This window comes from Lithobates pipiens, unplaced genomic scaffold (genome assembly GCF_037356315.1).
Source record: "Lithobates pipiens isolate NorthernLeopardFrog02 unplaced genomic scaffold, aLitPip1_a1.2 Scaffold_22, whole genome shotgun sequence".
NCBI classification, from domain to species: domain Eukaryota; kingdom Metazoa; phylum Chordata; class Amphibia; order Anura; family Ranidae; genus Lithobates; species Lithobates pipiens.
In genome coordinates, this window is record NW_027507784.1 from 302,508,369 (window position 1) to 302,520,573 (window position 12,205).

General features: G+C 41.8%; 1 protein-coding gene across 2 annotated transcripts in view; it reads left to right on the plus strand.

Moving 5' to 3' along the window:
* Nucleotides 1-12,205, plus strand: part of CREBBP (CREB binding lysine acetyltransferase) — a 112,024-nt gene that overhangs the window by 70,936 nt on the left and 28,883 nt on the right. For both annotated transcript variants that reach the window (XM_077449266.1, XM_077449267.1), the window contains exon 3: nt 6,717-6,893. In XM_077449266.1, the coding sequence (XP_077305392.1) occupies nt 6,717-6,893 (177 nt within the window). The remainder of the gene's footprint in view (nt 1-6,716; nt 6,894-12,205) is intronic.

A 12,205-nucleotide genomic window follows, 5' to 3' on the forward strand; every position in this document is an offset into this window, starting at 1 on the left:
TTAAACTCAACTACCTAGAAACGACTATAAACGACCCTGTGTACATCTACTGATAACAGAGGAGGGTTCAGGAGCAGCAGAAAAAAAACGCCCAACTACTCCTAAACATCTATTTTCCAGCAGAAGTATACACAAGGGCCCTAAAGGATTCAGAAAAGTTACTCAAGGCTTTTTAAGAGCTTTAAACCTCATGCGCATGAGCATAAAAAAGTCGCTTTTTACCACTTTTTTTTTTTTTTTTGTGCCTCCAAACTTAGTTGTAGATTAGTGTATGTGGCTATTCACATCGGGCATATAGATCAGTGTGGTTCATAAACACGTGTATGAGTTAGACCTGCATGATTCTGGCTAAAATGAGAATCACAATTTTTTTTGCTTAGAATAAAGATCACGATTCTCACGGCGTAACATCTTTCGCATTATACAAAAAAATTTGGCTAACTTTACTGTTTGTTTTTTTTTTTAAATATATTAACCCCTTCCCAACCAGCACATGACTATATATGTTGGCACAATGGCACGGTTGGCCAAAAGGGTGTTACCCGTAGCTCCCTTCGTGTTAGCTCCCTAGCAAGCGGGCGCGTTCCCTCGAGTCCCTTGGACTCTGTCCGCCGGTGGCCCACTTTTAGCTCTGCCGTAAATTTATCCCCTATTTTGTAGACGCTGTAACTTTTGCACAAACCAATCAAAATACACTTATTGCTAATTTTTTATTTATTTTTTTTGTTTACCAAATGTAATGTAGTGGAATGCATATTGAATTGACCTAAGCCGAGGAAGAAATTTTTGTTTTTGTGATTTTTTTTTTTGGGGGGGATATTTATTATAGCAAAAAGTATTGCTTTTTTCCCCCCAAAATTGTCGATCTTTTTTTTGTTTATAGTGCAAAAAATAAAAATCAGAGGTGATCAAATACCACCAAAAGAAAGCTCTATTTGATATCAGATTTGTTTGGTTACAGCGTCTCCCGACCATGCAGTTGGTTAAAGTGCATTTTGAGAGACCAGTGCGCAAATACAGTGTGACATACCACCACATACACTTGCTTTTAGTGAATAAATGACCCTAAATTTTCATTGATCTTGGTTCTGTTTGTGAAATGATTGCTTCCACTGGTTGACGTCCTCTACAATAACTGTAACCCTGGGTTCACACTAGTAAAACAGAGGTGGGGGAAGCCAAAGATAATGAAGGCAGCCACCACATCTGATTGGTAAGCTGCAATGTTTTTTTGTTTAATACCGCTTTAAATGTTGCTCAAAGAATAAGATTCCACAGCTGTGTCTGGTTAACGGGATAGGGTATGAATCGGTGGCTATAATTTATTTCCTCTTTGTTAAAGCTGAAGTTTTGGTACACTTTTTTTTTTTTAATTTTTTTGCTTGGTTACATTGGTCCATCTCAGGTCAATGCAAGCATAACTGATCAATGCCTGTGTAAGCTGCAAACGCTTCAAGTAGTCAACTGTATGTCTAAGTCTAGGCGTATCTACAAGTGATGGCTGATTGGACAGTGTGGAGAGGTCACTGCCCCGCTCATTCAGTCAGAGAATGCCTTCTATTCATTGAAAAAAAAATCAAGTCTTTAACTGAATGGCGGCAGTACCCAACAAGCGACCCCGAGTTACAGCTGCTTGACATTGGACCTGGAAAAGTGCTGTTATCACTGTGGTAGTGGCGACTACTTCAGTGATTTGCAGTTTACACATAATGAGATTTACGAACTTACATTAGTCCAAGCTGTGCCAATATAACTATACCAACAAAAAAAAGACACTCCATAAGTTTGAATTATTTTTTTGTAGGCATTTGTGTAAAACTCCATACTTATTTGGGGTATTGCTCTGTGTGGCTTCTGTAGCTTGGAGACCTGTTTTTTTTTTTTTTTTTTTCTGACCATGATGGCAGCTGTAACCAAAAAAGTGGAAGTCAAGGCATTTATTTTTTTCTGTGACAGTGCCTATCCCTAATCATATCATCCCCACAATCTGCTCTGCCATTGTAATGTGACTATATCCGATATTGTCATTTACTTTTATTTTTTTTTCTTGCTTCTAGACTGCAGGTTTAAGCTAGAAGGACCGGGGGGGGGGGTCATGTGACTCATATTTTTGACTCACTTTTGACATTTTTCTCCTTTTGAGTGACACGGGAAGTCTTCACAGTTGGGTTATACTGTCACCTTCAGGAGATTTCGACACTGGCAAACAAGAGGAAAAACCGAGGCCAGCCCAACGCAACTCCTCCCTAGAGCCAGGATGCTTGCTTTTTTTTTTTTTTTTTTTTTTTTTGGTGCCCCAGGAGGATGAACCATCGTTTCTTCAGCTTTGAGAAAAGTCTAACCATTTCTTGTTTTTTTTTTTTTTCACTCTGCGGTCAACATTTTTTCTTCCATTGCTGCTACTCATCGCATTGGCAACTTTTCTGATCTTTTTTATTTGAGCTTTTTTATCCTCAGCTTGGCATTTGGATTGCTGTGACAAGACTCTGCTGGACTGGTTGTTACAGGGCTAACCTGGAAGTGACATCCTGGCACTGGAGTCTACATAAAGCACTTTCTAGACCCAGTCCTGGTAAGTTAGCCACAGAGCACGTCCAAGTTCCCATCGCTACCTCATTGTTTGGACCACTGGGCACCTTTACATTTTCTCTCTCCACTGGTGTCTGCCACAGTATCTTCACCTGTGGAGTTTATTGCAGATCTGCTCACAGCTCTAGAGGTAGGCATGTCAGTAGTTGTAGTGATCATTTCTGATTCTGGGGTATCTCAGCCCCTCCCTGATGAGATCTTTGCAGAAAATGCAACCGAGTCCACTACGTGAACTATAGCTGCCCTATCCTTGTTCCTTGAAGTCTCCTGTGCCATGAAGATCCTTGTTCTAGCTCCGGTACAGGAGCTGCATCCCAACCTGTCGGTTCTCACAGAAAGATGTTTATTTTATTTTGAGATGTGCAGAGCCAACCATTTTGCATGGTGGGCACCATCCCTGTACCTTACCAGAGGAACCTTTTTTTTATTCTTGCTCAGCTTGGATGCGCACTGACAGATCAACATCCTCCTGGGGCCCTGCTTCTCCAGTCATGCCCTTTTACACAGAGTTTCTGGCTGTAGAGTTTGCCCTAGTGCCTTTTCAAGCCAATCACATTGAGACATTCAAACAACCTCTTCTAGAGATGACCGTTGGCAAGGTCTTTCTGATGGTTCAAACGTCTCCATAATTCAGCTGGATCTGTGTCATCTAGAAGCATGTCATTGCATGCAGGAAGCTCACACCATAATTTGCTCTCTGTCTAAAGAAATCTACAGCTTCCTTTGCTTTCATGTTCCTCTCCCTTGGTAAGGGAGTTAGCTTCTCAGCTGTTACAGGAGAAATTCATGTTGATCTCCTCTCTTCTTAGTCTATCTCAGACCTTTTCTCTGTATTATGGATCAAGTTTCTAAACAGATTAAACTACTTGCCCCTGAGAAGCAGATCATCCCTGACCTGGTGCTCAGTCTACTGGGACTGGCAAATACCTCTCAATGTCTGGAAGGTCTTCTCTTCTCAGAACATTTATCTCTTGGTCTAGACCAGTGGTCTCCAAACTGCGACCCTTTGTCTTTATCTGGCCCTTGATGCATTATTCCTTCCACAGACACCAATGATGGGGCATAATTCCACCAACAAAGAGGCACTATTCCCCCCACTGCCACCATCTATTTCTCTTCCTAATCCCAAAGATTGAACATTGTTTACTCCCACTGGGCATGGCCTGGCACCCCCCCCCCCCCCCCCATATGTCTGAAGAACAGTAAACTGGTCCTTTATTTAGAAAGTCTGGAGACCCCTGGTCTAGACTTTGGAGTTCCAGATAAGGTGGTTCCCCCTACATTGTGGGAGTATCCCTTGAGATGACCCCCCGATATGGAATTAGGTTGGACAGCATCAAGATGCTAGTGGGCCTCTACCATCGAGGAGGTACAGGTGGTCGTCTTGTGTCGAGAAAAGTCGTTTGGTTTCTGACTTGACTCTAACCTTTGTGTTTCCATCCTGTTGGTACTGTCCCAGTCTTGGTGATCTTCCTTGCTCTGTTTGACCCAGGTGAATGTTCTTTGTTACTAATAACTCCCCTGACCATTGTTCCACAGACTCGGATGCATCCTTGGATTTGAGAGGTCAAAAGCACCTCTTGCCCTCTTACTTTTTTTGTAGGCTCCTGGATAGACAAGAAATGTCAACAAGTTTTCCCTTAGGCTTCTTAACACAGGACTCCAGGTTGCCATAGGACCAGAAATTGAGTCCCCAGCACCTGGGTTTTTGCCAGACCACTTACCACCAGGAGCAAGCAACTTCCAGTGTCTGACACCTCAGACATGCAGCGCCGGACAGCAGATGCAACTCCGGTATCCAAAATCAAAGAAACCTCAAGCTCTGCTGCTTACCTGCAGCAGAGCCACATTTTTCTTCCTCTCCGCACACTGGCACTCTATGCCCCCTCTCCAGCATACCCCCCCAATGCGGAAAGGCTCCCCGACACCTCCCTCGGCACCAGCCAATTTGTGCGCACTGTGGTTCGCCTTTCCTCCTCGCCAGTCCCTGCATGCAGCACTGTAGACAAGCAGGGAGATGAGCAGAGTCCAGCCCACACATGCCTCACAACACACACACGCATCAAACACCTCAGCCCCAACAACCTTAAGTGTCAAATCACCACACTTCAAGAGCCCCAAAGGGACACGCATCCCCTGAAACCATCCAGTGAGAAATCCATCCCACCCAGCAGCATGCCCGGCTCCAGTCTCCTCCATGTCCCTATGGAATGTCTTCATTGTGCCTTCTGGGATCAGGTAAATTGGGGCTTAGAGAACCTTCCATACTTACAGCTCTTGTCTTCTACCAGGACATCATTCTTCAATTCCACAATCCAGTCCTGTTTTTTAAAAAAGGGAGCTCCACAATGTTGACCATGGTTTCAGGTTGACATATTTTCTCTAAAGTATTTTTTTGTTTTTTTTTGTTTTCACCCTTCTGGTTTGAACAGGTTAAGTAGCTTGCTAATATGTCTATAGCAGGGATATGCAATTTGCGGATCTCCAGTTGTTCAGAATAGGGCTGTAGTGGTTGATTGCTGTTGCCCAATTTTGGGCTTCTTGATGGTGAAGACATTTTTTGTGCCTCCATGGGCAAGAAGGAAAATAGATTGAGGAGACTCCTGTAACACAATGAGTGGCTATCTTTAGTAGGGCTGCAACTAACGATTATTTTCATAATCGATTAGTTGGCCGATTATTGTTTCGATTAATCGGTTAATACCCTTAAAAAAAAAAAAGTGGGTCAAATTGACGTTCATTTTCAACCACAGTGACAGGAAAATTTAGAAATAATAGAAAACTTCTCAGTCAAAGGAATTTGCAGACACTGTATGTGGTTTTTGTTCAGAAATGAAGTGAAAGTTTCAAACAAAATTCTTTCAGTGAATGTACAAAGATTTTTCATCTGAATATTCTCAGCTGAAAATTGATCCGTGAGGCCAGCATAAAACTCAATACACACCTATGCAGATTTTGCTTTTGATCTGTTTCTGCAGTGCTTTTTGCTGTGCGTTTTTGATTTTTATGCATGTGATTTTACTGCAATTTGCATTTTTTTTTGGGGCAGATTATAAAAAACACAAATTGCTGCAAAAACGCATTACATTCTTTTTTGCAGCTTCTCCATTGAAGTATATTGAACCAAAAAAGCACAGTTTTGTGTTAAGTCCCTGACCCTTTCCAAATAAGCAGCGGCTGAAAAAAGCACAGATATGAACCAGTCCCATAGGAAACCATATAAATGAACTGTAGTGCATTTCTGCAAAAAGCATCATTAAACATATAGATGTGAACCAGGCTTAAGACGTTTAGTAACATAATGGGCTTAAAAAGACTAAATTTAGCCCTTTATAGTACAAAAAAAAGCAGATAATCACTACTGGAAGGGGTTCATTTTTTTTACTGTAGAACAGTGAAAGTAATATTTATAGTAGTGATTATATTTTTGTACTATAAAGGGCTCATTTTTTTTTTTTTTTTTTAAACCCCATTATGTTACTGGCCGATTAATCGATTATGAAAATGGTAATCGATTAATTTCGTAATCGATTAGTTGGCGATTAATCGATTAGTTGTTTCAGCCCTAATCTTTAGTTTAGTTTACCAGTCACACTCCTAACACATAATGAGCTTTATCCACATTTACTATTTTGTACCCTTCATATGCTGTGATTCATGCTACTCTATAAGCATTGTGATAACCGCTGTACCTCTGAGTTGTGTATTACTCTCCGTAAGATTTATGGTTGTGCTGAAGAATGCAATACTAATTTATTTCTTTATAAAAAAGGAAAATAGGATTAATTTGCACTTGTTAAATCTTTTTCTTGGATCCATTGCAGAAAATAGGTCCTATCCCTCTGTAAATATGCCCAGGCTAATAGTACTGCCTTGTTAGGTGTTTCTATGATTATCCTGGGCTGGCCTTAAATGTTATGCTTGCCAGTGTCCAGTCACCTTGTGGACAGCAGTGTATCCTGAAGATGCATGACTTCCGGTGTCCCTCAAAGATCTCCAAGAAAAATATTTTACAGCTGGTAGAACAATCCTAATTTTGTGTTTTTAATGTACACTACTCATTCTTACTATCTGGAATTTTTGGGTTCTCTTCCAGTTCTTATGTTTGCTTATCTTTCCCCCTACAGATGGGACTTCAAAGCAACAACAGCCCTTTTGGACAAACTTTTAACCAAGGCCCAGGACAACAAATTCGAGCCCAAGGGGTAAATCCACAGCTTCCCACCAAGCCTGGCATGGCCAACAGCCTTCCTCCCTTTCCCTCAGATATGAAAAGCTCACCTGTCCCTAATGTGCCCAGCATGGTAAGTTGTATTTTTTTATTTTGGTGTTGTCAAAAAAAAAATTGCAGAACATCCTTCATTGGAATGTTAATATAGAGACCTATAATTATTAAATTTATTATAATTATAGAGAACTATAATTATTCTACCACAAATTTTGAAATTTAATAGCGGCTTGCTTTTTCATGGAATTTTGTACGTTTTTGAATACTGGCAACAGTAATACATTTTAAATATTTTTAAAGCAAAAATGTATGAAAGTGGTACCTCCAGAGCTTTGATATAATGTGCATGTATGGGAGACTGCCTTTCAGGCTGCATTCACTCGTGAGCGTAGCAATTTACTAATGCTTTTGAGTTTTGTTTTTTTTAAAGTGTATTACAAGCGTTTTACAGCTTCAGGCATTTTTGTGTAGCCAGTGGAACGCACCAGGTGGAGGCGAGGTGGTGAGCTGCTGTTTGAGCAGAAACTGTGTGATAAAATGCTGAAGTCGCCCATTTTTGGGAGTTTCTATTGAAGTCTATAGGACCAAAAACACTTGTAATCTGACAAACAGCTCATGTACTTTTTTTTGAGCAACAAGTGTCTTTCTTCAGGCGACAGAGCGCTCGTATGGGAATAGGGACCATTGAAATTAATGGGATTTGGCATTTTGAGCATTTTAGAGCTTCTCTTGTATGAACGGGACCTTAGGCTCTGTTCACATCTATGCATGCTGCTTTTAAGCGTTTCTAGCATGCTTTTTGCTGTGCTTTTTACATTTTTTTTTTTTTTTTTGTGGGGGGTGTGGTGTTTCGTGGGAGGGGTTTGAAAACTTGGGCAGATTTTAAAAAAAACGCAAATAGAGGTAAAAATACACTACATGCTTTTCTGCAGCTTCTACATTCATGTCTATTGAACCAAAATAGTCCGTCCCTTTCCAAAAAATGCAGAGGCACAAAAATGCATTAATTTGAACGTGTTAACTCATGTTAAAAAAAAAAAAAAGTCCTGCATTTCTGCAAAAAGCATAAAAAAAGCAGTGTTGTGAATGGAGCCTTAGACCCCATACACAATATATTAGATTTTCTGCAGATTTTTATCTTCAGATTTACAAAAACCTTGTAGTGCAAGGGCCTGCCTGATTACATACAAATTGAAACTCTTAGGCTGGGTTCACACTGCTGCGGGGGGAGATCCGGATGTGATTCGCACCGCACTGCAGTGCAAATCACATCCGATCTACGTAGCGATGCGAGTTCAGCCATACAGATAGTATGGCTGAATTTGCATCGCTCCCGCAGCAAACTCGCACGGGACCCTTTTTTTGGTCCGCAACAGAATCGGATCGCATGGGGGTTCACACCATGCGATCCGATTCCTGTGCGAGTCTGCAGATCGCACTGCGATATGCGGACGGATCTGGGGGTGTCATTAACATATCATTGACACTCCCAGCCGTCCGCATAGGGCAGTGTGAACTGCCGGCGGGAGGTGTGCGATGCGGGAAAACGCTGCGGATTCGCGGCGTTCCCGCATCGCTGTGGTGTGAACCCGGCCTTAAGGTTTGACCTCATATTATTTGGTTTTGGTAAATCTGAAGACAAAAAGCTGCAGAAAATCTAATAGTGTGTATGGGGTCTTGGCTCTCTTGAGAAAGGGACACTAAGGTTCCTACACCACATTATCACTGCCGGTTATCTTCCAGGTCCCATGCCTATGTATTTAGCCATTAATCAGTCACGGATCATGTAACTCCTCAATATCCCAGCTAGAGGTCGACCGATATATCGGCCGATATTTGCCGTTTTTTAAATAATCGGCATCGGCCGATTTGTGCTGATAAAAAGCAGATTTAGAACTACAGCGGGACTTTGAAATGACTTCTGTATAGAATGGTCTAAGTTGACTGAGTCGTCATAGCAACCCTTTCCTCCACTCTGGGCAGGCTGCCAAGAAAAGAACAGAAAGATACAATGTTTACACTTCAATGAATTAAGTCATCTCTGTGTAGAAGTTCTCAGTTTAACCATTTAAAGACTAAATCTTTTCTGACACTTGTTGCTTACAAGTAAAAAATCCAGTATTTTCTGCCAGAAAATCACTTAGACCCCCCCAAAAAGGATATATATTTTTTTAGCAGAGATCCTAGGGAATAAAATAGCGGTTGTTGCAATATTTTATGTCACACGGCATTTGCACAGAGGTCTTTCAAATGCATTTTTTTGGGAAAAAAATACACCATTTAAAAAATAAAAATAAAATAAAAACAGTAAAGTTAGCCCATTTTTTTTTTTTTTTTGTCCAAAAGTTTTGACTACCTGTTTTCTGTTTTTATTTAATATATATATATATATATATATTTTTTTTTTTTTATCTAAATCATACATACAAGTAAACTGATTGGAGGTTTGTTTTGTTTAATAAATGTTTAAGTGTAAGAAATTTTCTGTATCACGTATGAAGGCCGCTTTCACACTGGAGCGGACAGGCGTTGATGGTAAAACGCAAGTTTTAGCGGCTCTTTACCATCATTTTAGCGGTGCTATTTGGCTGCTAGTGGGGCACATATAACCCAGCTAGCGGCCAAGGAAGAGGTTAAATGCGCCCATGAAGCACCGCTGCCAAATCGCATTGCATGCGCTTCGGCAGTGGTGCCCATTCATATCAATGGGCAGGAGTGGTGGAGGAGCGGTATACACCACTCCAAACGTGCTGCTTGCAGGACTTTTTTTTAAGATCCTGCCAGCGCATCGCCTCAGTGTGAAAGCACTCTGTCTTTCACACAGACTGCAGGGGAGCCATTTTACAGGCACTTTACAGGCGCTATTTTTAGCCCAAAAGCGCCTTAAAACGCCCCAGTGGGAAAGGTGTGTTAGATCAAGGGGGATTAAAAATAAATAAATAAATAAAATAAAATCGGCCTAACATATCGGCCCAAAAAAATCGGCATCATATATCGGCCGCCATGATTTCTAAATATCGGCATCGGCCAGAGAAACACCCATATCGGTCGACCTCTAATCCCAGCACCCGTGTCCATAGTCTGCGTTGCACATGCATAGCGGTCAGTTGGCAAATAATGAAGCATTTTTGTGGCAGAATAGATATTTGGGGGCACATTTATAACTGCGTTATAAATGTACCTCACCTCTTCTGCCATAAAACGCTACCTACCCCCATTTTTTCTAACTTTTATTTACCTTCACCTCTGCACACCAGCCACACACATATATGTGGCCTCTCGGCTTGTGGTCCTTAGCGCCAAGTGGCTACATATATGTTGACCTGTCTGTGTAAACCATTTAGTGTGCTGAGAGCGCGCTCCCAGGACAGTAGCCAGTTTCTGTTGTGTGAAACTGGTCTACCTTGACCACTGCTGGTGTCCTCTGGTATCATTTTGATATTCCAATAAACTTTACTTGGCGCCTACGTGAGGTGCAGCCATTTCTTTTGACAGTAGCCTGTAGGGGTCGACCAATAGCGTTTTTTCCAGGGCCAATACAGATTTTTCGGCTGCCTTTCAGGCCGATAATTAATATTGGCACCTGATATCAGCTATTTTTTTTGTTTTGTTTTTTACACCGTCCTTTTTAAAAATAAAAAATGTTATCAAGGAATTGAACCTTTTATGGAGGGTTCTGGAGTCTATAAGACCCCAAACCCCTCCTCTGTACTTGAAAGTATTCAAAATGGCAAGATCTACGTTTTTGAATACTGTACAATGTTTTTTAAACTGGCACCTTTAAGGCTCCAATAAAAGGGAAGTGATGTCATGACATCGCTTCTGGGTTACTAGATTCGATCAAAGCTGATTCTGGCTTTTTTCAGGTCTCAAAATGGCTGGATGGGGTTGGGGTCCTTTCCCACTGCTTGTAATAACAGCCGAGCGACTGCTTAGCCGCACCTGTTATTACAAGAAAGCTGACTGTCCGCTCTAAGGCTGGTTTCACACTGCAGCGGGTTCCGAGAACCGGATGTGATTCGCACCGCACTGCAGTGCAAATCAAATGCGATCTCTGTGCGATGCAAGTTCAGCCATACAGATAGTATGGCTGAATTCGCGTTGCACCCGGCCCAAACTCGCACAGGAGCCTTTTTTTGGTCCGCAGCAGTATCGGATCGCATGGGTGTTGACACCATGCAATCCGATTCCTGTCCGAGTTTGCAGATCGCACTGCGATATGCGAACTGATCTAGGGGTGTCATTAACGTTTTACTGACACTCCCAGCAGTTCGCATAGGGCAGTCTGAACTGCCGCCGGGAGGTATGCGATGCGGGAACCCGCAGCGGATTCACGGCGTTCCCGCATCGCTGCAATGTGAACCCAGCCTAAGGAACGGTACCGGGTTGATGCCCTGGTACAACCCCATTGAAGCAATATTGGTCGGTTGCTCACCGATACGTTGAAAAATGTGAATATCGGTCGACCCGTAGTAGCCAGCGGGTATCGGGACGCTCCTGGTGCATACTAGCGATCGGGGGCTTTTCGATCATGTGACAGCCAATTACAGCACTCACATAACCCAAATGCCCCCCATAATCATCACGGCCTTTAGAACCCTTAAAGGAGGCTGACGTTATATCTCTACAGGAGACACATATCTCCCTCGCATCAAACATTAGATTATATTCCAATAACTACCCAGTCTGGTTCTATAGTGATACTATTTCAGCCAGAAGTAGAGGGGTAGCGATAGGGTTTTCCAAAAGAATAAGGTTTCAGTTGAAGGAAAAAATGTGCGATGCAGAGGGAAGATATTTGTTTCTAAGAGGTACATTAGAGGAATTGGAGTGTACTTTAGTAAATATTTATGCTCCTAATAGCAACCCAATTAGTTTTTTAAATAAGATATTATATAAACTTATGGACTTTAAAGCAGGTTATGTAATTATGATGGGAGATTTAAACTTCGGCCTCAACCCGGAAGTCGATAGTTCTTCGGAGGTTAAAAAGATGAAAAGCGCAGCACACAAAAATATAGTTCAAAAGCTATATAACAACCAATTAGTGGATGTATGGAGAGCAAACAATCCCCTGTCACGTGATTATTCCTTCTATTCATCAGTCCATGGGACGTATTCACGCATTGATTACATATTCATAGACCATGGGCTATTGGAATATGTGATGGATTCAGGGATAGAAGTGATGACTCTTTCGGACCACGCCCCGGTAAAACTATGCCTAAACATCTCAAGGATAGGGAGGAACCTCTCTGGATGGCGGTTGAATGAGGAGCTATTGCTTAGGGAGGAGGACAGGATAAAAATCGCGAGTGAGATCGATCAATATTTTACATTTAATGATACAGAGGGAATTAAAAGTAACACGTTGTGGGATGCGCATAA